This window comes from Oncorhynchus nerka, linkage group LG4, assembly GCF_034236695.1.
Source record: "Oncorhynchus nerka isolate Pitt River linkage group LG4, Oner_Uvic_2.0, whole genome shotgun sequence".
NCBI lineage: Eukaryota > Metazoa > Chordata > Actinopteri > Salmoniformes > Salmonidae > Oncorhynchus > Oncorhynchus nerka.
The window spans coordinates 87,100,161-87,124,504 of record NC_088399.1 but is presented as its reverse complement, the minus strand read 5'-3'; the positions used below and the strand labels follow the sequence as shown (position 1 = coordinate 87,124,504).

Sequence of the window (24,344 nt, the reverse complement as noted above, 5' to 3'; positions counted from 1 at the left end):
AGTCTAGACCTGGCGTTACAGTTGGGGGCATTCAACAGCAGCAGGGATGGGAGTCACAAGGAGGATATTGTTTTAAGTCTTCTGGTTCATTTGATACAGATCTCCTTTACTGAATCAGTTCTAAATAGCACCCTATTCCCTATATAGTATCCTACTTTTGACAGGGTGCCATTTGGGATACAGCCTGGGAATCGAAACCGAACAGTTTGGATTCCCAGGCTAGCCCAGAGTCTCTCCCATCTGGGCAAGGTTAGGAAGGGAAACATGGCCCAGGAATCACAGGGCCCTGGTCCTGCTGAAGTGGAAGAATGGAATATGAGCGTGGGCCCCTACACACAGTAGAGACTACCACATTTGAGAAAGGGATTCTTTCATCAATCAATCAAATGTATTTATAAAGCCCTTTTCATCCAATCAATCTCTGAAGGTGGTGAGTATCTGACCACAATCAATTATTTTACTCGTCTACACCTAAACATCTGGCCAAGATCAGGGGACATGTTAACACCAGGTTTAAACCGGGCTCTTGAAAGCCCTTTCCCTCAGGTCAATCCCCCTTTGTCAACCCATAACTCAAAGGCACCATCTACTTGGCAAAACAGGTATTTTTACTGTCATACTCATAACAAAATGGTTTATTATTAATACAGCTAATTATACCATATTTTGGATCGAGTCCATCGAAGTTAAATCCACACCCTGTAGCTACTCATTACGTCCAGCAGGTGGAAGCATTTCATGGGGAGTAATTAAAGTAGTGAGTCAATCAAAACAAAGTGGATGACTGCTACTGCTGTGTCATATTTTCACGCTCTTACATAATCTAATGTCTCACACTGCTCCCACTCAGCTCATTGCACCAGGAATGAGCAGTTCCATGACAAACACTTTATTTCTATACAGCTGAAGGTGGTTTCTTCAAAAGGCAGACGGAAGGCGACTTCAATGCGGCGAACAGAGACAAGGCTGTGTGTCTGGTGAGGTGTAAACTGACTACACCTGTACAAGAGTTGACCTGATAGAGAAACTGGGCTAGAAAACAAACGCAGAACGTGCATTCATTCTGGTTGGCCTAACCAACTATGCCAATGGGGGTGGGTGGGGTTAACCAAAGTGTTTTGATGTGACCCTTGAATTCAGCAACAGCATTTAACTCCCTGCGAGTAGACTCAATGCACAGCTGCCGTGTAACAAAGAGTATGGTAGAGAGAGGGACACGTATTCAGTACAGGATATGACCGTAGAGCACTTTGTAGCTTTTTGTCCCTTAGGTACAGATCTAGGATCAGCTTCCCCTCCCTAAATCCTAACCTTAACATTAGAGGGGAAACTGCAAAACTGACCCAAGATCAGAGTCTAGGGGAAATGTAACTCTGCTTCCTCCCATACACCCGTGAGCCAGTGTAAGTGAATAACCGTCCTACCTAGCCTAACATCAGTTACAAAATTGAGGTACAGTACAAATAAACATGTTGGTCATCATCCAAGTGCACCCCACCCTTTTCCTATAACCATCCCAACCCCTCTGTTCTCATCTGCAAGCCCACTGAATATTCAAGCTAGAAAGGGGCATCATGACAAAAATATATTACAGTAATCATCAGGTCATTGGAACAAGGAGTGAACAGAACAGCCCAGTACCTACTCTAGGCAGGGCAAAAATGGGCAACCAGGCACAAACATTTTTTTCTCATGATTCACATTGGTTTTTATATTCATACAGCTAAAGCTGGCTGTCTTTCAGACCATGATGAGGCGCTACTACCATTTGGTAGCAAGGGGTGTTGGAGGTACAATTACCAAGTCAAGTCATTTGCGGCGAGGCACCACCCAATGGTTATGATGGAGTTCAATGTGGCGAGAGTCAACGTCCTATTGCCACCATCCATTCCAAGCTACCTTCGCCTGGCTCTTGGATAAAAAGTCAGATTCAAGGAGGTCTTGGCTGGATCCATCAATCCCCTCAGTAAGCGCTGTCATTAGGTATCAGGGAGACATTACACCCTTCCTTTGGTGGAGCTGCTCAGCTCAGTTCATGATTTATAAATCCAATAGTTCTCAAAAGTTCAGTCACAAAGTGCATTGGCTGTGGACTCGTCCGTCGTCGGTATCCATTTGGGGTGAGATCAGTCGGTGGCAGGCAGATAATTGGCTGAGCAGGAGAGGGGGGGCGGGGGTCACATGATGCAGCACTTGTTCTTGAAGATGTGTGGGTCTTTGTAGCGCAGTCTCTGTTTGGGTCGGTACTTCTCCAGGTAGGTCAGCTGCTTGCTGTTGATCGCCCCTCGGCGCTTCCTGGAAAACAAAAAAACATGGATATTCAAGAACGAACTACAGTAAGAGAACTGAGCTCAACAGACCTCATCTGTAGAGGTTCTTATCCTCTAATAATAGGGCCACTTGTTCAAAACAGACTGATACATAAGCATTTAAATCAGTCAAAAAAGGTTTGTCTGACAGCCATGACAATGAACGCAAGAGCAACAAGTTTCATAACATGACCGCAGTAGATCAAGAGAGTTTGGCAGAATACAGAAGAGAAGAACAGTAAGATGGAAAGAGTGAGGGATACTCACTGTCTGATAAACTGGATGGCGTCCTCATATTTCATACCACTCTCGATCAGTGCCAACGCCACCAGCACCGGGGCTCTGCCAAGACAGAACATCCACAGCAGGCCAGTCAGAAACAATCACATCACTAACTGATATAGAAAGTTGACTTTCTTTCTTAGATTCCTTTCCAGATGGGATGCAAAGGGTCCAAAAGCTTCATTCAGGCCCTCCGGCACCAAAATGATCTATTGAAACCAAAATGATTTTAGGCAGGGAACAATAGAGGGGATAGATAGGGGGCTAAAGCCAACTACAAATGGTAGGGGATGCACTGCTATACCTTACTGTACAGAACAGAATAACCTGTGGCTGGATAGGACAGTGGTGACTCCTGAATACGAGGGCCAGAGAACAGCTGGTGAGTGGTGCCCTTTACTGAAACAGTGAAAGCTTGGGACGTGGAGGGTGAAGTTGCTCCTAGATGCTGATCTGGGGTCGGTTTAGCATTTCCACCACTAATGGTTATGTTTAGGATTGCGGAAGGAGAAGCTAGATCTGTACCCAGATGAAAACTTCCCTCCAGAGTGTGTGGGACATAGAAAGGCAAAGTGTGAGACAATGGCTGTGTGTGTGTGTGCTCCCATACACAACCTTCTCAAACAGAGCATCCCCTTACAAGGCACAGACAGAGCTATGTGCTTTCAGCCAGACAAACTTCCACTAACCTGTTGAATCCACAAAAGCTTTAGCTCAACACTGCTTACTAATAGGGTTAAGGGGGCTCGTTCCGCCATAACCTCAGAGTTTTGGCTCTTTTTAATGAGCGGGGATAGAGATGTGCAAGTCTCAGAATAAACCAGGGACACAATATTCTGTGAACGTTTCAAAACAAATCAAATCATGGGCCATTAAGGTTTTTACTGTTAGACACACACATCCAAAACACAACCTAAACGTAAGCCTGTAACCCCCTCTTAGTGAGCCTTCGCTCAGAGGAAAAAGCGTGCTGAAACAGTCTTTCCCATTTGAAACGTATGAAAATAAATAAGTTGGGCCAAGAAAACATTGGCACCATTTCAAAAGCTGAGGCTAGCTCCTTGGGGAAGGGAGACGTGCGTCAGAGATGGGGTTATACTGCCCCCAAACCAGACTGCCAGGGTTATACTGCCCCCAAACCAGACTGCCAGGGTTATACTGCCTCCAAACCAGACTGCCAGGGTTATACTGACCCCAAACCAGACTGCCAGGGTTATACTGCCCCCAAACCCAGACTGCCAGGGTTATACTGCCCCCAAACCCAGACTGCCAGGGTTATACTGCCCCCAAACCCAGACTGCCAGGGTTATACTGCCCCCAAACCCAGACTGCCAGGGTTATACTGCCCCCAAACCCAGACTGCCAGGGTTATACTGACCCCAAACCAGACTGCCAGGGTTATACTGACCCCAAACCAGACTGCCAGGGTTATACTGACCCCAAACCCAGACTGCCAGGGTAATACTGACCCCAAACCAGACTGCCAGGGTTATACTGACCCCAAACCAGACTGCCAGGGTTATACTGACCCCAAACCCAGACTGCCAGGGTTATACTGACCCCAAACCCAGACTGCCAGGGTTATACTGCCCCCAAACCCAGACTGCCAGGGTTATACTGCCCCCAAACCTGACTGCCAGGGGCGGCCCCCTCCCCCCCCATGTCACTCGGTTTATGACTCTACCCCTACTACATTTTGTTGGACTGTGTGTGTAATAAGAAGAGCAGAAGCCACACTGTGTGTTTACACAAAGTCTGATCAGTATAATACTGTCCTATTGTTCAAAAACATGTCCCAGTGGGGCGGTTGCTAGCTAGAATGGCTCACTTTCTCCCTTCACAGCTTCAAAACGACAGGAGGGAAAGTTAGCCTATCCCTGCTGCAGACAGGGGGGTGGATCGAGGGTCATCTCTAGTTACTGGGCTGCTGGGCTGGGGCCTGATATAAACACTAGATGGAATGGGATGGAACAGCAGATTCAATTATAGGGTATTGGCCCCCGCTCTGCTCCGACTGGGGTCGGGCCTGATCCCAGCTAAAAGGTCATGGAAGGAGCCCAGCGTACGTACAGTGAAGAGGGGACCGCAAAAACAAATGCCTCCTTCCTGTTTCGTCTTCAGACTTCACCCCCCGGTGCCTCTAATAATACTGTGGGATTAATGAATTGCTGCAGCACGGGGGCACCAAGGGGTCTGTTTGTGTTGACTTTGGCCCAGTGCTAGGCTAGCTAGCTAGCCAGCCCTCAGAGAGAAGGGGAGACAGGGAGGGGTCTAGACACCGGTCTAGAAGAGGTTGTTCAGTTTGATGGGGTGGGCAGCTACGCATTAGCCTGGTCCCATATCTTTTTGTGATTTCTTGACAACTCCTTTGGTTATTGTCACACCAGCACACACAGATCTGGGACCAGGCTACCTCATTGTGGCTGTGTAGAGGAAGAGTGGGTACTTGGAAAACTCACGCTGAAGCGCTGAGCTAGAAGGATACTCACCGCTATTATCTGTCTTACTCAGAAGGCCCCTTTTCTTTCCCCAGAGATTAACAATGGGTGTGTCCCAAACGGCACCATATATAGTGCTGCCACTTGGGACGCACCCAGAGGTGCCTATCCTTGAACCTGGAGAGGTGTGGGTACAGTGAGAATGAGCCTCCCTTGACCCAGGTTTAACCAACTGACTGGCAGATAAACTTGGTAAGCACTGTGCAAAGCTCAGTGACAGTCAACACAACCTCTTTGGATCCAGTTCCCTGTGATACCTTGTTAACCTTAAATCAAAAATGTCCCCTTGATCTGATTATAGGCAATGATATGCATGAATACTCAAACACTGTTGTCCATTCACTACAGAGCATCCTACTGGTCCCCTAATACAGAGTATCAATAATAATAATAGCCATTTAGCAGATGCATATACCCAAAGTGACTTACAGTCATGTGTGCATACATTTTAAATATAGGTGGTCCCGGGAAACAAACCCACTATCCTGGTGTTATGAGCACCATGCTCTACCAACTGAGCTGATCCCCTCACCTGCCCAGTCCAGCCACACAGTGCACAGCTACGCAGCAGCCTGGATCCTCTAGGAAACGGGACCTTAGCAGACTCAGCCAGTCCTCCACCACCTTAGAGGGAGGGGGCGCGCCGTCGTCAAACTGCCAGTCCTGGGGAGGGAGAGACTGCGGCCTTAGGGCTCAGATACACCAATAGCATTTGCTGGCTGAGAGTACTTAGCACCTCTAAACATAATTAGCGAGCGGATTTTACATGTAGAATCTTGTGAAAACGATCGGCAGATTAACACTAGATCTACTTTCGGTGCGATGTGTTCGAGCATTAATGACACGATGCTCCTGGGAAATAGTATGGTTTGGAATCTCATGCACTTTGGAATGTTGTGTTGACTGTACTGGAAGTGTTCTCTGTTGTCATTTTCTAAGCTTCACAAAGTTGTTTAAAATGAAAGTTCAGGTGACCACAGTGGGGGAAACATTGGTTTGCATGCCACTGCAATGCCAAGCACACTATGATTGGGCGGTATACCGTATATACAGTATACCAGGGTATTTGGGATGGTTTTTCAATACCATTGAAACTATTTATTTGAAGTTTTTCAATATATTTTAATATTTGTAGCTATTTTTTAAAGTAAATATCTGCAGTTAACTTGTGTAATTCATTAGGAGATAAAGCAGATTGCGTTCTTCATTTCACCTGTCACATTATGATGCTTACTTAGTTCCCCAGAACAGTTTATCCAGTCACGTGTTTGTTAGTCAATAGCACAACGGGAGAAAGCGGGAGCAGGTGAGTCCGGCTGTGTATTGACGGGGGTCGCCTTTTATGTTGAAAGTTTTTTGTTGTTGCTTGAACAGAGTGATCAGGGACGTGCAGCTATAGTTTTCCTTCACAGAAAATACATTAATGCAACACATTCAGCAGAAAATAGATTCATTTTCATCAGATGACAACAGAAGTGCAATGCTATTTGGCTGGCAGCCAAAGGTAAATGAGCTTACAATGAAAAAGCTAGCACTATGCATGTCCATCATATTTCTAATGTTTAGGCCTATCATAAACATAATGTAGCCAGCTATATTTCAAATTTTTAGCTTAAAGTTAATCTTGCATTTTACCTGAGAAATAGGCTGCCTATTAGAAAAGCACTGGAGAACAGTAGCTACAGTACAAATCAGTTAGAGTGCTGTCTGCTCATCTGAAGCACAGAATTAGTATGATGCCGAGCAGAAATTACAATAAGAAGCATTTTATATCTGTGCTTACAAAGCGCAGCAAGATACACTATATATACACACACAGTGCAATCGGAAAGTATTCAGACCCCTTCACATTTTGTTACGTTACAGCCTTATTCTAAAATTGATGATTTTTTTTTAACACAACAACCCTGCTGAAAAACATACCCACAGCATGATGCTGCCACCACCATGCTTCACCGTAGGGATGGTGCCAGGTTTCCTCCAGACGTGGTGCTGGAATTCAGGCCCAAGAGTTCAATCTTGTTTCTCATGGTCTGAGAATCTATAGTTGTCTTTTGGAAAACTCCAGACGGGCTGTCATGTGCTTTTTACGGGGTTGTGGCTTCTGTTTGACCACTCTACCATAAAGGTCTGATTGGTGGAATGCTGCAAAGATGGTTTGTCCTTCTGGAAGGTTCTCCCATCATCACGTAAGAACTCTGGAGCTCTGTCAGAGTGACCATCGGTTTCTTGGTCACCTCCCTGACCCTTCTCCCCCGATTGCTGAGTTTGGTCAGCTCTAGGAAGAGTCTTGGTGGTTCCAAACTTCTTCCATTAAAAAATGATGGAATCCACTGTGTCCTTGGGGACATTCAATGCTGCAGAAATGTTTTGCTACCTTTCCCCAGATCTGTGCCTCGCCACAATCCTGTCTCGGAGATCTACGGACAATTCCTTCTACCTCATGGCTTGGTTTTTGCTCTGACATGCACTGTCAACTGTGGGACCCTATGTAGACAGTTGTTTGCCTTTCCAAATCATGTTCAATCAATTTAATTTATCACAGGTGGACTCCAAGTAGTAGAAACATCAAGGATGATCAATTTAAACAGGATGCACCTGAGCTCAATTTCGAATCTCATAGCAAAAGAAGGTCTGAATACTTATGTAAATAAGGTACAGTTGAAGTTGGAAGTTTACATACACTTAGGTTGGAGTCATTAAAAGTTGTTTTCAACCACTCCACAAATTTCTTGTTAACAAACTATAGCTTTGGCAAGTCGGTTAGGAAATCTACCTTGTGTATGACACAAGTATTTTTCCAACAATTGTTTACAGATTATTTCACTGTATCACAATTCCAGTGGGTCAGAAGTTTACATACACTAAGTTGACTGTGCCTTTAAATAGCTTGGAAAATTCCAGAAAATGATGTCATGGCTTTAGAAGCTTCTGATAGGCTAATTTACATCATTTGAGTCAATTGGAGGTGTACCTGTGAATGTATTTCAAGGCCTACCTTCAAACTCAGTGCCTCTTTGCTTGACATCATAGGAAAAGACCTCCACAAGTAAAAAAAACACTTTGTAGACCTCCACAAGTCTGGTTCATCCATGGGAGCAATTTCCAAACGCCTGAAGGTACCACGTTAATCTGTACAAACAATAGTATGCAAGTATAAACACCATGGAACCACGCAGCCGTCATAACGCTCAGGAAGGAGATGCGTTCTGTCTCCTAGAGATGAATGTACTTTGCTGCGAAAAGTGCAAATCAATCCCAGAATAACAGCAAAGGACCTTGTGAAGATGCTGGAGGAAACAGGTACAAAGGTATCTATATCCACAGTAAAACAAGTCCTTTATCGACATAACTTGAAAGGCCACTCAGTAAGGAAGAAGCCACTGCTCCAAAACCGCCATAAAAAAGCCAGAGAACGGTTTGCAACTGCACATGGGGACAAAGATCGTACTTTTTGAAGAAATGTCCTCTGGTCTGATGAAACAAAAATAGAACTGTTCGGCCATAATGACCATCGTTATGTTTGGAGGAAAAAGGGGGAGGCTTGCAAGCCAAAGAACACCATCCCAACCGTGAAGCACGGGGGTGGCAGCATCATATTTGGGGGTGCTTTGCTGCAGGAGGGACTGGTGCACTTTACAAAATAGATGGCATCATGAGGCAGTAAAATGATGTGGATATATTGAAGCAACATCAAGATATCAGTCAGGAAGTTAAAGCTTGGTCACGAATGGACAGTGACCCCAAGCATACTTCCAAAGTTGTGGCAAAATGGCTTAAGGACAACAAAGTCAAGGTATTGGAGTTGCCATCACAAAGCCCTGACCTCAATCCTATAGAAAATTTGTGGGCTGAACTGAAAAAGCATGTGCGAGCAAGGAGGCCTACAAACCTGACTCAGTTACACCAGCTCTGTCAGGAGGAATGGGCCACAATTCACCCAACTTATTGTGGGAAGCTTGTGGAAGGCTACCCGAAACGTTTGACCCAAGTTAAACAATTTAAAGGCAATGCTACCAAATACTAATTGAGTGTATGTAAACTTCTGACCCACTGGGAATGTGATGAAAGAAAATAAAAGCTGAAGTAAATCATTCTCGCTACTATTATTCTGACATTTCACATTCTTAAAATAAAGTGGTGATCCTAACTGACCTAAGACAGGGAATTTTGACTAGGATGAAATGTCAGAAATTGTGAAAAACTGAGTTTATATGTATTTGGCTAAGGTGTATGTAAACTTCAACTGTATGTTGAAAAAAATATATACATAAAATTCGCAAAAATGTCTAAAAACCTGTTTTTGTTTTGTCATTTTAGGGTATTTTGTGGAGATTGATTTGGGGAAAAAAGTATTTAATACATTTTAGAATAAGGCTGTAACGTAACAAAATGTGGAAATTGTCAAGGGGTCTGAATACTTTCCGAAAGCACTGAATAAAAGTAATGTGGACACCCCTTCAAATTAGTGGATTTGGGTATTTCAGTCAAGCTTTTGCTGACAGGTGTATAAAATCAAGCACACAGCAATGAAATCTCAATAGACAAACATTGGCAGTAGAATGGCCTTACTGAAGAGCTCAGTGACTTTTGACATGGCACAGTCATAGGATGCCACCTTTCCAACAAGTCAGTGTCAAATTTCTGCCCTAATAGAGCTGAACCGGACAACTGTAAGTGCTTGTATTTTGAAGTGGAACAGCTCAGCCGCGAAGTGGCCACACCAGCTCACAGAACGGGATCGCCAAGTGCTGAAGCGTGTAAAAATCATCGGTCCTCAGTTGCAACACTCACTACAGAGTTCCAAACTGCCCCTGGAAGCAACGTCAGCACAATAACTTTGTCAGGAGCTTCATGAAATGGGTTTCCACGGCCGAACTGCTGCACACAAGCCTAAGATCACCATGCGCAATGCCAAGTGTTGGCTGGAGTGGTGTAAAGGTCACCAACTCCATGTGGGGGGCCCAACTCCATATTAATGCCCATGATTTTGGAATGAGTATCAGCCACAGTGGTCTGGACCCAGGGCCTGTTGATCTACAGTCACAGTATCAGCCACAGTGGTCTGGACCCAGGGCCTGTTGATCTACAGTCAAAGTAGTCTGGACCCAGGGCCTGTTGATCTAGTCACAGTATCAGCCACAGTGGTCTGGACCCAGGGCCTGTTGATCTACAGTCACAGTATCAGCCACAGTGGTCTGGACCCAGGGCCTGTTGATCTACAGTCACAGTATCAACCACAGTAGTCTGGACCCAGGGCCTGTTGATCTAGTCACAGTATCAGCCACAGTAGTCTGGACCCAGGGCCTGTTGATCTCCAGTCACAGTAGTCTGGACCCAGGGGGCCTGTTGATCTAGTCACAGTATCAGCCACAGTAGTCTGGACCCAGGGCCTGTTGATCTAGTCACAGTATCAGCCACAGTAGTCTGGACCCAGGGCCTGTTGATCTAGTCACAGTATCAGCCACAGTAGTCTGGACCCAGGGCCTGTTGATCTAGTCACAGTATCAGTCACAGTAGTCTGGACCCAGGGGGCCTGTTGATCTAGTCACAGTATCAGCCACAGTAGTCTGGACCCAGGGCCTGTTGATCTAGTCACAGTATCAGTCACAGTAGTCTGGACCCAGGGGGCCTGTTGATCTAGTCACAGTATCAGCCACAGTGGTCTGGACCCAGGGCCTGTTGATCTACAGTCACAGTATCAGCCACAGTGGTCTGGACCCAGGGCCTGTTGATCTACAGTCACAGTATCAACCACAGTAGTCTGGACCCAGGGCCTGTTGATCTAGTCACAGTATCAGCCACAGTAGTCTGGACCCAGGGCCTGTTGATCTAGTCACAGTATCAGCCACAGTAGTCTGGACACAGGGCCTGTTGATCTAGTCACAGTATCAGCCACAGTAGTCTGGACCCAGGGCCTGTTGATCTAGTCACAGTATCAGCCACAGTGGTCTGGACCCAGGGCCTGTTGATCTAGTCACAGTATCAGCCACAGTAGTCTGGACCCAGGGCCTGTTGATCTAGTCACAGTATCAGCCACAGTGGTCTGGACCCAGGGCCTGTTGATCTACAGTCACAGTATCAACCACAGTAGTCTGGACCCAGGGCCTGTTGATCTAGTCACAGTATCAGCCACAGTAGTCTGGACCCAGGGCCTGTTGATCTCCAGTCACAGTAGTCTGGACCCAGGGCCTGTTGATCTAGTCACAGTATCAGCCACAGTGGTCTGGACCCAGGGCCTGTTGATCTAGTCACACTATCAGCCACAGTGGTCTGGACCCAGGGCCTGTTGATCTACAGTCACAGTATCAACCACAGTAGTCTGGACCCAGGGCCTGTTGATCTAGTCACAGTATCAGCCACAGTAGTCTGGACCCAGGGCCTGTTGATCTCCAGTCACAGTAGTCTGGACCCAGGGGGCCTGTTGATCTAGTCACAGTATCAGCCACAGTAGTCTGGACCCAGGGCCTGTTGATCTAGTCACAGTATCAGCCACAGTAGTCTGGACCCAGGGCCTGTTGATCTAGTCACAGTATCAGCCACAGTAGTCTGGACCCAGGGCCTGTTGATCTAGTCACAGTATCAGCCACAGTAGTCTGGACCCAGGGCCTGTTGATCTACAGTCACAGTATCAGCCACAGTAGTCTGGACCCAGGGCCTGTTGATCTAGTCACAGTATCAGCCACAGTAGTCTGGACCCAGGGCCTGTTGATCTAGTCACAGTATCAGCCACAGTGGTCTGGACCCAGGGCCTGTTGATCTCCAGTCACAGTAGTCTGGACCCAGGGCCTGTTGATCTCCAGTCACAGTAGTCTGGACCCAGGGCCTGTTGATCTCCAGTCACAGTAGTCTGGACCCAGGGCCTGTTGATCTCCAGTCACAGTAGTCTGGACCCAGGGCCTGTTGATCTCCAGTCACAGTAGTCTGGACCCAGGGCCTGTTGATCTAGTCCAAGTATCAGCCACAGTGGTCTGGACCCAGGGCCTGTTGATCTACAGTCACAGTATCAGCCACAGTAGTCTGGACCCAGGGCCTGTTGATCTACAGTCACAGTATCAGCCACAGTAGTCTGGACCCAGGGCCTGTTGATCTCCAGGGAGGGCTGGCTGTCTGGGGAGCGTTTAAAATGTATCACTAACTCATACCTCTCAACAATAGTCCCAAATACAGTTCCAATCAAACGTTTGGACACACCTACTCATTCCAGGGTTTTTCTTTGTGTTTACTATAATCTACATTGTAGAATAATAGTGAAGACATCAAAACTATGAAAAAACACATGGAATCATATAGTAACCTGAAGTGTTAAACAAATCAAAATATATTTTAGATTTCACATTCTTCAAAGTAACCACCCTTTGCCTTGACAGCATTGCACACTCTTGGCATTCTCTCAACCAGCTTTACCTGGAATGCTTTTCCAACAGTCTTGAAGGAGTTCCCACATACGCTGAACACATGTTGGCTGCTTTTCCTTCACTCTGCAGTCCAACTCATCCCAAACCATCTCAATTGGGTTGAGGTCAGGTGATTGTGGAGGCCAGGTCATCTGATGCAGCACTCAATCACTCTCCTTCTTGGTCAAATAGCCCTTACACAGCCTGGAGGTGTTTTGAGTCTTTGTCCTGTTGAAAAACAAATGATAGTCCCACTAAGCGCAAACCAGATGGGATGGCATATCGCTGCAGAACGCTGTGGTAGCCATGCTGGTTAAGTGTGCATTGAATTCTAAATAAACCACTGACAGTGTCACCTGCAAAGCTCCCCCACCCCATCACACCTCCTCCTCCATGCCTCACGGTACAAATGTACACACGCGGAGATCATCTGTTCACCTACTCTGTGTCTCACAAAGACACGACGGTTGGAACCAAAAATATAAAATGTTGGATAAGACAAAAAGGACAGATTTCCACCGGTCTAATGTCATTGCTCGTGTTTCTTGGCCCAAGTAAGTATATTCTTCTTAGTGGTGTCCTTTAGTACTGGTTTCTTTGCAGCAATTCGACCATGAAGGCCTGATTTACAGTCTCCTATGAACAGTTGATGCTGAGATGTGTCTGACACTTGAACTCTGTGAAGCATTTATTTGGGCTGCAATGTCTGAGGCTGGTAACTCTAATGAACTTATCCTCTGCAGCAGAGCTAACTCTGGGTCTTACTTTCCTGTGGCGGTCCTCATGAGAGCCAGTTTCATCATAGCGCTTGATGGTTTTTGCGACTGCACTTGAAGAAACGTTCAAAGTTCTTGAAATTTTCCGGATTGACTGACCTTCATGTCTTAAATAATGATGGACTGTCGTTTCGTATTATGGTGTTGCCATAATACGGACTTGGTCTTTTACCAAATAGGGCTATCTTCTGTAAACCACCCCTTGTCACAACACAACTGATTGGCTCAAACACATTAAGGAATGACATTTCACAAATTAACTTAAGGCACACCTGTTAATTGAAATGCATTCCAGGTGAATACCTCATGAAGCTGGTTGAGAGAATGCCAAGAGTGTGCAAAGCTGTCATCAAGGCAACGGGTGGCTACTTTGAAGAATCTCAAATATAAAATCTATTTTGATTTGTTTAAAAACTTTTTTGGTTACGACATGATTCCATGTGTTATGTCATAATGATTTTTTCTTCACTATTATTCTACAATGTAGAAAATAGTAAAAAATTAAGAAAAACCCTGGAATGAGTAGGTATGTCCAAACTTTTGACTGGTACTGTAGGTGTGTCATTTATAGTAAACAGTGTGGAATTACCATAGTAACACCTAACAGAGGAGGGAGTTGGCCTTTCATGAGGAAGCAGAGACCAAGAGCCTCTTACCCCCACAAACACAACACACACACACAATCCCTACCAGGCAGCTTAGGCGGCAGCCACCACCAAAACAGACCATCTCTCATTTGGGGGTTAGGCTATTTATTTGCCTTGGGCCGTGTCTTATTGTTTTCCTCGGCTTTCTAGCATCAGCTCCTGAAGGCTAAATATTTGCAGCGTAGTACATGTTGTAAGCTGCTGCATGATGTTGGCTGAGGTAATATGGGCTCAACAACAGCAGCACTGGCCTACTCCGGAAACGAGGTATAATCACACGCGGACTCACCTCGCATGCTGGCACACACACACACGCGCACGCACACACACACACACACACACACACACACACACACACACACACACACACACACACACACTTCCGTTCCGGTCAACGTGACCTCTGAATGCTTTTTAGAATGTCATAGATACAAGATGACCTGCTCCAATACCATGCTCTCAACACACAGAACACACTGTTCACATTAACTATCCAATTATGAGACCATAGCTGTGAAATCCTGTAGCCAAGGCAACTCACTGCCTCCAGAGCATCAAATTGCAGTGGAGATATTGAATAAACATACAATTCACTATAACAAGTCACTATAATCAATTCCTAGTTAACAGCGATATCCCAAATGAGTTTACACTTCAACTGAAAAACGTCACATCACCTGTTTCTTCCCCATTACAACAGTTGAATCAGCCTTTAAGAAGAACAGCCATCCTCCCAGGTCTCCGTCCATGTGAGCGGAGTTCTAGGCAAAACACCCTGCAGGCCAGACAGATAGAGCTATGATAACAGAGTACTGCTCTATCCATCTGTATGGCCCTAGCTTCATTGTTGTTGTCAATATTTTGGGGCACTGGACAGCTGATTGCTTAATAGGGTACGAGCCCTTTGACAAGATCTCTCCAGATTTTCCCCGATATCCCTATAGAGATAAAGGAGAGGGTGGGAGGTAGCAGAGGTGTCATTCCCATAGGGGGCACGTGCTCCCTCAGATTTGTCCTGTTTAAAATAAATGTATCTGTAATACTACTAGCCACCTAGCAATTGTATGAAGTTGGCTTTAGCTAGCCCAGCCAACTAGCTACCAAGAAGCCATTTCAGGCTACTAAAACACAGGCTAGTGTTTTGGTACTATATCTCTTGACACAATGATGAAAATAATCATAGCCTCCAAACCGTCAAGCTGCATACTGGACCCTATTCCAACTAAACTACTGAAAGAGCTGCTTCCTGTGCTTGGCCCTCCTATGTTGAACATAATAAACATCTCTCTATCCACCGGATGTGTACTAAACTCACTAAAAGTGGCAGTAATAAAGCCTCTCTTGAAAAAGCCAAACCTTGACCCAGAAAATATTTTAAAACTAAAAATCGGCCTATATCGAATCTCCAATCCTTCTCAAAAAAAATGAAAAAGCTGTTGCGCAGCTTCCAGAAGATAAACAATGTACACGAAATGCTTCAGACTGGTTTTAGACCGCATCAAAGCACTGAGACTGCATTGTGAAGATGGCAAATTATCTTTAAATGGCGTCAGACAGAGGCTCTGCATCTGTCCTTGTGCTCTGCATCTGTCCTCGTGCTCCTAGACCCTAGTGCTGCTTTTGATACCATCGATCACCACATTCTTTTGGAGGGATTGGAAACCCAAATTGGTCTACACGGAAAAGTTCTGGCCTGGTTTAGATCTTATCTGTTGGAAAGATATCAGTTTGTCTCTGTGAATGGTTTGTCCTCTTGACAAATCAACTGTAAATTTCAGTGTTCCTCAAGGTTCCATTTTAGGACCACTATTGTTTTCACTATATATTTTACCTCTTGGTGATGTCATTCGGAAATGTAATGTTAACTTTCACTGCTATGCGGATGACACACAGTTGTACATTTCGATGAAACATGGTGAAACCCCAAAATTGCCCTCGCTGGAAGCCTGTGTTTCAGACATAAGGAAGTGGATAGCTTCAAATGTTCTACTTTTAAACTTGGACAAAACAGAGATACTTGTTGTAGGTCCCAAGAAACAAAGATCTTCTGTTGAATCTGATAATTAATCTTGATGGTTGTACAGTCGTCTCAAATAAAACTGAAGGATCTCGGCGTTGGTCCCTGATCTCTCTTTTGACGAACATATCAAGATTGTTTCAAGGACAGCTTTTTTCCATCTACGTAACATTGCACAAATCAGAAACTTTTGTCCAAAAATGATGCAGAAAAATTAATCCATGCTTTTGTCACTTCTAGGTTAGACTACTGCTTCCTGTCAAGGCAAGGGTTGATTTCAAGGTTTTACTGTTAACCTACAAAGCATTACATAGGCTTGCTCCTACCCATCTCTCTGATTTGGTCCAGCCGTACATACCTACACGTAAGCTACGGTCACAAGACGCAGGCCTCCTAACTGTCCCTAGAATTTCTAAACAAACAGCTGGTGGCAGGGATTTCTCCTATAGAGCTCCATTTTTATGGAATGGTCTGCCTACCCATGTGAGAGACGCAGACTCGGTCTCAACCTTGAAGTTTTTATTGAGGTGTGGGGGCTGTGCTTTGGCAAAGTGGGTGGTGTTATATCCTGCCTGTTTGGCCCTGTCTGGGGTATCGTCGGTGTCCCCAGTCCACCTGGCCGTGCTGCTGCTCCAGTTTCAACTGTTCTGCCTGCGGCTATGACCTGTTCACCGGACGTGCTACCTGTCCCAGACCTGCTGTTTTCAACTCTAGAGACAGCAGGAGCGGTCTATTTACATCTATATTTTTCATAGCTGTCTATATACCACCACAGACCGATGCTGGCACTAAGACCACACTCAATGAGCTGTATGTGGCCATAAGCAAACAGGAGAACGCTCATCCAGAGGCGGCGCTCCTAGTGGCTGGGACTTTAATGCAGGGAAACTCAAAGCAGTTTTACCTAATTTCTATCAGCATGTTGAATGTGCAACCTCCACACAGACGCATACAAAGATCTCCCTCGCCCTCCATTTGGTAAATCTGAACATAATTGTATCCTCCTGATTCCTGATTCCTGAATACCCAGACCCCTATTTTACGCTGCTGCTACTCGCTGTTTATAATCTATGCATAGTCACGTTAACTCTACATGTACATATTACCTCCAGTGCTCCCACACCGGTAACCCCCTGTATATAGCCTCATTACCCCCTGTATAGCCTCCACATTGACTCTGTAACCCCTGTATATATAGCCTCATTACTAACGGTAACCCCCTGTATGTAGCCTCCACATACTCTGCGGTACCCCATTACTAACCGGTAACCCCCTGTATATAGCCTCACATTACTAACCGGTAACCCCTGTATATAGCCTCATTACTAACCCCCTGGTAACCCCCTGTATATAGCCTCATTACTAACCGGTAACCCCTGTATATAGCCTCATTACTAACCGGTACCCCCTGTATAACCCCCTGTATATAGCCTCATTACTAACCCCCTGTATATAGTAACCCCCTGTATATATATTAGTACCTCATTACTAACCGTACCCCTGTATATACCCCCTGTATATAGCCTCATTACCCCCTAACCGGTAACCCCCTGTATATAGCCTCATTACTAACCCCTGTATGTAGTACTAAACCCCCTGTATATAGCCCCTGTATATAGCCTCATTACTAAACCCCCTGGCCTCATTACTAAACCCCCTGTATATAGCCTCATTACTAACTAACCCCGGTCAACTAACCCCTGTATATAGCCTCATTACTAACCCCTGTATATAGTAACCGGTAACCCCCTAGTATATAGCCTCATTACTAACCCCTGTATGTAGCCTCATTACTAACCGGTACCCCTGTATATAGCCTCATTACTAACCGGTAACCCCCTGTATATAGCCTCATTACTAACCGGTAACCCCCTGTATATAGCCTCATTACTAACCGGTAACCCCCTGTATATAGCCTCATTACTAACCGGTAACCCCCTGTATATAGCCTCATTACTAACCGTACCCCCTGTATAACCTCCTGTATATAGCCTCATTACTAACCGGTAACCCCTGTATATAGCCTCATTACTAACCGGTAACTAACCGGTACCCCCTGTATACAGCCTCATTACTAACCGGTAACCCCCTGTATATAGTATATAGTCTCTCACATTGACTCTGTACCCCTGTATATAGTAAACCCCCTGTATATAGTCTACCCCCTGTATATAGCCTCATTGTAACCCCTCTGCCTCATTACTAACCGGTACCCCCTAGTATTATAGTCTAGCCTCACATTGACTCTGTACCCCTGTATATAGCCTCATTACTAACCGGTAACCCCTGTATATAGTCTAACCACATTGACTCTGTACCGGTAACCCCTGTATATAGCCTCCTGTACCCCTGTATATAGCCTCATTACTAACCGGTAACCCCTAGCCTCATTACTAAACCGGTAAACCCCCCTGTAATAATAGCCTCCTCATTACTCATTACTAACCGGTAACCCCCTGTATATAGCCTCATTACTAACCCCCTGTATATAGTAACCCCTGTATATAGCCTCATTACTAACCGGGTATAAGCCCCTGTACCCCCTGTATAGCCTCATTACTAACCGGTACCCCCTGTATATAGCCTCATTACTAACCGGTACCCCTGTATATAGCCTCTAACCGGTACCCCTGTTATTTTACTGGTACCCCCTGTATATAGCACCCCTGTTTAATTATTTGTTACTTTTACTAAAAATGTAAAATGTACACCCCCTTTTTCTATTTTTTTTCTTCACTTTTTAAAGTATTGTTGGTTAAGGGCTTGTAAATTAAGCATTTCACTGTTGTATTCGGCACATGTGACAAATACAATTTGATTTGAATCTTACCCTGGAGGCAGAACTGGGCGTTAGATGGGCCAACTGCAAAGTCAATATTGGCTCTATCATAAAAATTAATGACCACAAAATTGTGCTTTTTTAAAAATCTTAATTTAAAGTTAGGGTTAGGCATTAGGGTTAGCAGTGTTGTTAGGGTTAGCAGTGTTGTTAGGGTTAGGCATTAGGGTTAGCAGTGTTGTTAGGGTTAGGCATTAGGGTTAGCAGTGTTGTTAGGGTTAGGCATTAGGGTTAGCAGTGTTGTTAGGGTTAGGCATTAGGGTTAGCAGTGTTGTTAGGGTTAGGCATTAGGGTTAGCAGTGTTGTTAGGGTTAGGCATTAGGGTTAGCAGTGTTGTTAGGGTTAGGCATTAGGGTTAGCAGTGTTGTTAGGGTTAGGCATTAGGGTTAGCAGTGTTGTTAGGGTTAGGCATTAGGGTTAGCAGTGTTGTTAGGGTTAGGCATTAGGGTTAGCAGTGTTGTTAAGGTTAGAATCAGATTGTATGACTTTGTGGCTGTGCCAGCTAGTGACCACTCTGCAGAGCTGCAGGGAAAAACCGGTTTCAGGTGTTCGAAAAATGTGAAATTCTCCAACTTCAGGACAGGGGGCCTAGCCCCACTCCAGACATCCCCCCAGCCGTTCTCACGTACTTTGTGCCCCCTCAGATTTTTGGGGTGCATGACGCCCCCGAGACAAAGGCTACCCCCTCCCATGCATTCACTTCTGTTTTTCTGGATGCTGGAGAGCTATTGCCAATTGCCATGATCCTCAATGTTTTCCAGGGCTCTGGCAGAAAGCTAAGTATGTCCTTCACGTAAACAAAAATCCGGGGTCTTGTGTTTACTTAACCTCGTCCCCAGGCTATTGCGCATGGCGCATATAAGACTGGGATATCAACGATTAAAAGTTGGCCTTAGTGGGAGTGACATAGAATTCAATGGGGGTGACCTACTGAGTAAAGTATTTGTCATCATTGTGTGTTGTGGGAGATAAAGCCAATATCTTTCTGTGTCGGGCTAACAAAGGTCCAGTTTGACACATTGGACCACCAGACTCCTCTCCCATTTGGGTGGAAGTGTCTGGCAACAAGATTAGTGCTTACGTAACTGGAGAGAGAGAAAAAAATGGAGATGTGGAGGCCGTGCGGAGTAACCAGGCTCTGCAGCTGCCATGGCAACGATGGAACGTTGACGTATGGGTAATCAGAAACAGTGTCTTCACGTTCAGATACAGATACTGGTCCGAGTTGTGTGTTTAGGGGTGACCCAGATGGGTCTTCGAAGGGGTATTGGCTGTTATCAGGATGTTGGGTGAATATCAGTACTTATGCATGCATGTGTGCCTGTGTTTACGTGCATATAAGGACCGGGTGTGCTCCAGGAATTTGCCCCCCCCACCCATCTACCTCAGCCCCCACTGAACACAGAGCAGTTTGTTTGATAACACTCTGCCCCCTCCTTCCCTCCCTCATCGTGTCTTTCGGAGGAATCAGTAAGGGAAGTCCTGTCTGAGACACTCCCCTCTACTCTTCACAGGGAAATGTGAGGGACATGTGACACTGTGGGCTGTACTCACCACCACGGTGATGCCGTCCTTCTCCAGCGGAGCCTTGTCATAGGTGACCTCACACACTCTCACCACTGTCGTGGCTCCGTACTTCTTAAGGTCCTAAGGGGGAGGGGTGGGGGCAAGTTAGGTTAAAAGTAACTCACACTGTGTGTGTGGGGAGGGAGGGGACAAGTTAGGTTAAAAGTAACTCACACTGTGTGTGTGGGGAGGGAGGGGATAAGTTAGGTTAAAAGTAACTCACACTGTGTGTGTGAGGGGGGGAGGTACGCGTATGTATACAAATAGAGCCTATATGTCTGCGTGCACATGTTCATATGGTAGAACAGGAGTAAACAAACAAACAGGAGTCTGATTTAGTTATTTTTAAGGGTTCTGCCTGTGTCGGTCCGCCTGTCTGTGCCTGTCCATCCGCCTGTCTGTCTGTCTGTGCCTGTCCATCCGCCTGTCTGTCTGTGCCTGTCTGTGCCTGTCCTTCCGCCTGTCTGTGCCTGTCCTTCCGCCTGTCTGTGCCTGTCCTTCCGCCGCGGTACACTGTGAGAGCGCACCTGTGGCCCACATGTTGTTCTGAGAAGTGTAGCGGTAGTTCTGCTATTGTCTGACCGTGCAGCACGCTCCTCTCACCGCAAGGTGTCCGAAGGATGCACCAGGACACGTCGCCATAGAAACAGAGGCTTTGTGAAATCAGGAGCCGCGAGCGCACTGTTGTTATCATCCCTCTGTACTGTTTTATCAGTGTAGAAGCAGTGTGGGGAGGAAGGGCTTGGAGCAGTATCGACATAATGTAATAGTGCAGCCAAAGCGTGCGTGCGCAGAGAGAACGAGAGAGAGAAAATGAGAGAGAGAGAGAAAACGAGAGAGAGAGAGAAAACGAGAGAGAGAAAACGAGAGAGAGAGAAAACGAGAGAGAGAGAGAGAAAACGAGAGAGAGAGAGAGAGAAAACGAGAGAGAGAGAAAACGAGAGAGAGAGAGAAAACGAGAGAGAGAGAGAAAACGAGAGGAGAGAGAAAACGAGAGAGAGAGAGAGAAAACGAGAGAGAGAGAGAGAAAACGAGAGAGAGAGAGAGAGAAAACGAGAGAGAGAGAGAGAGAGAAGAAAACGAGAGAGAGAGAAAATGAGAGAGAGAGAGAAAACGAGAGAGAGAGAGAAAACGAGAGAGAGAGAAAACGAGAGAGAGAAAACGAGAGAAAACGAGAGAGAGAGAGAAAATGAGAGAGAGAGAGAAAACGAGAGAGAGAGAGAAAACGAGAGAGAGAAAACGAGAGAGAGAAAACGAGAGAGAGAAAACGAGAGAGAGAGAAAACGAGAGAGAGAAAACGAGAGAGAGAGAAAACGAGAGAAAACGAGAGAGAGAAAACGAAAACGAGAGAGAGAGAGAAAACGAGAGAGAGAAAACGAGAGAGAGAGAGAGAGAAAACGAGAGAGAGAGAGAAAACGAGAGAGAAAACGAGAGAGAGAGAGAGAAAACGAGAGAGAGAGAGAGAGAAAACGAGAGAGAGAGAGAGAAAACGAGAGAGAGAGAGAGAAAACGAGAGAGAGAGAGAGAAAACGAGAGAGAGAGAAAACGAGAGAGAGAGAAAACGAGAGAGAGAGAAAACGAGAGAGAGAGAGAGAAAACGAGAGAGCGAGAGAGAAAACGAGAGAGCGAGAGAGAGAACGAGAGAGAGAGAGAGAACGAGAGAGAGAGAGAACGAGAGAGAGAGAGAAAATGAGAGCGAGAGAAAATGAGAGCGAGAAAACGAGAGAGCGAGAGAAAACGAGAGAGAGAGAGAGAAAACGAGAGAGAGAGAAAACGAGAGAGCGAGAAAACGAGAGAGCGAGAAAACGAGAGAGCGAGAGAACGAGAGAGCGAGAGAACAGGGAGCGATCGAGAACAGAGAGAGAGAGAACAGAGAGAGAGAGAGAACAGAGAGAGAGAGAACAGAGAGAGATAAAGGAGTGAAAAGAACAAGGGAGAAAGAGAGGGTTGGATAGAGCAGTCCTCACCTCGATGAAGCTGTTCAGGGTGGAGTTGGTGGGGTTGTGCGTGATGAGTAGCCGCATGTTCTTGTAGCACACCTCAGCAGGCGCCGGACGGTTCATACGGGCCATGTTGACAACCGTTACCCAGCTGGGGGTGTGAATGCAACACGGACGCACAGGGGACACAAACTGGTGGACCACGGACGCCACGGTAACTGGTGGGCTGAACTCCTCTTCAATCCTCTTCTCAGTCCTTTCCCTCCTTTGAAAAGATCCGCCCTCGGGTTGGTCGATCCTCTGGGGTCACTGTGGTTGGTTTAGATGAGGAAGAGCGTAGCCATGGGCTTGGGGCTGAAGAGTAGTGGAATAGTTAGTCCAATCACCCCATTACAGTTCCTGAGAGAGGCTCTTACGGTGAGAGATCTAAGGGGGCGGAGAGTCCTGGGAGGCAAGGAGCCCTTCAGTGCAGGGTAGTAGGCTGAGAAGGCAAAGCAGTGGGCATCCTCCCCTGGATCAGTCTATGCTCTGGGATGTTGCGCGTGGCAGTAGTCTCCAGTCTTCTGCAAGAACGCCATCAAAAGCACAGCACCAAGGATGTAAAACTGTGTGAAAGGGGAAGGGGCAAAGGAAGACAGAAGAGAGTTATCGCTGATAAATCTGAGACAAACAAGACATTGGCTGCCTCCCGGTGAAGGACAATGGTGTTTCCCTGCTTTCTCTCATTCCCCCAACTAGCACTATGTAAATAAACTGATTGATGATGTGCAACATCAAATAATGGTCTAATGTTTCAATGAGCAACAAGGGCATCACTTCACCTCCAGGCACTGTTTTTATTTCCCTAACTAATTTGATACATTAGATATGCTGGAAATCAACATAATAACAAGCATGCCAATTATTTAAAAAAATATCACATAAAACTGACTTTATCATCTGCTCTACCAACTACAATATTTTTTTGTGTGCAAAAAAACAAACATTTGAAAAACATGATTTACAATTGCCAACATCCATCCTGATTCAATAATAACATTTACTAGCCTACAGCTATGCATTGACACACACACACACTTATACAGATTAACTTTATATCCTCAAAATATAATTCAATCCGTGCAATCAAAAAAAGACGACAACCCCCCCCCCCACACACCAAAAAAAGGCGCACCTTTGTTCACTCCGGCGAGTTAAAACTCCCGGTGTGAACAAAACATAATACTAGTCCACATCATAGCCACATATTTAGAACAATATGGCTCTGGTCCTCATCCACAAAATCTTCCAACTGCTCCTCGAATAATGGATAGGACACAGACAGACCAAACAGCTTTCAGTGTGTACAGGGTCGATAATAAACCCTACATAACCCTCGAAGAACAAGCGCACGCTGATTATAAATGAGAAGAGACCTATGTGGCCAAACGAGTTTATGCGCCCGTCTCTACCTCTTTCTCGTTGCTCTATCCCCTCCCCGTGCCGCTTACCTTACGCAGCTCCCTGATCGGAATCCTGTTATTCCCAAGAGAATATGAGGAGGTAAACAGTCTCTACAGCCGACACCAAAATGACTTTTTTCTCAGACTCTGTTGAGACGGTTCAGACTTGATTTATGGCACGTAGTACACTGTCGCCTACTCCGCTACACTCCACCGGTCTGCAACTCCTATCACAGCAAAGCAGACACAGCCCCCTCTACCCATACGAGAGGGAGGGAGAGCCACCCCCAACTATATACTCCATCCCATTTTCATGATTCAGTTCTCATCTCAGTATTAGTAAATATATCCAATGCAAAACCGCCAAAAAGTTGCTCAGTTGCAGCACGAAATCAACACTGTGAGGAATGTCTTAAACTTTCTGCCACTAATAAATCTTGTATTTATTATTCTACTTGACGCATTCATGTCGCCTGAGTTCGTTGAGGTTATGAGAGAGTAGGGTTGCACATTTTGGGGAATATTCAGAGGTGGAAACTCTCCGTGGGAATATATGGGAATTAACGGAAATATATGTAAATTAATATTAATACAATTTTTTTTTTTTGCATTGGATATATTTCCCATATCA

At 45.6% G+C, this 24,344-nt stretch overlaps 1 protein-coding gene across 3 annotated transcripts; it reads right to left on the bottom strand.

Moving 5' to 3' along the window:
• Positions 1-587: 587 nt before the first annotated feature.
• On the bottom strand, positions 588-22,571 carry LOC115128720 (protein tyrosine phosphatase type IVA 3). 3 transcript variants are annotated; one of them, XM_029658828.2, is made up of 5 exons: positions 22,299-22,571; positions 20,320-20,412; positions 5,622-5,752; positions 2,577-2,651; positions 588-2,295 (listed from the first exon to the last, which is right to left on the bottom strand). In XM_029658828.2, exons 1-5 carry the CDS (start codon positions 22,401-22,403, stop codon positions 2,178-2,180), a joined length of 522 nt encoding a protein of 173 aa, XP_029514688.1. In that variant the 5' UTR covers positions 22,404-22,571; the 3' UTR covers positions 588-2,177. The 3 variants fall into 3 exon arrangements, with proteins under 3 accessions (XP_029514688.1, XP_064874069.1, XP_029514691.1); XM_065017997.1 differs by lacking the exon at positions 2,577-2,651 and having other exon boundaries at positions 22,299-22,487; XM_029658831.2 differs by lacking the exon at positions 20,320-20,412 and having other exon boundaries at positions 22,299-22,487.
• Positions 22,572-24,344: the final 1,773 nt, after the last annotated feature.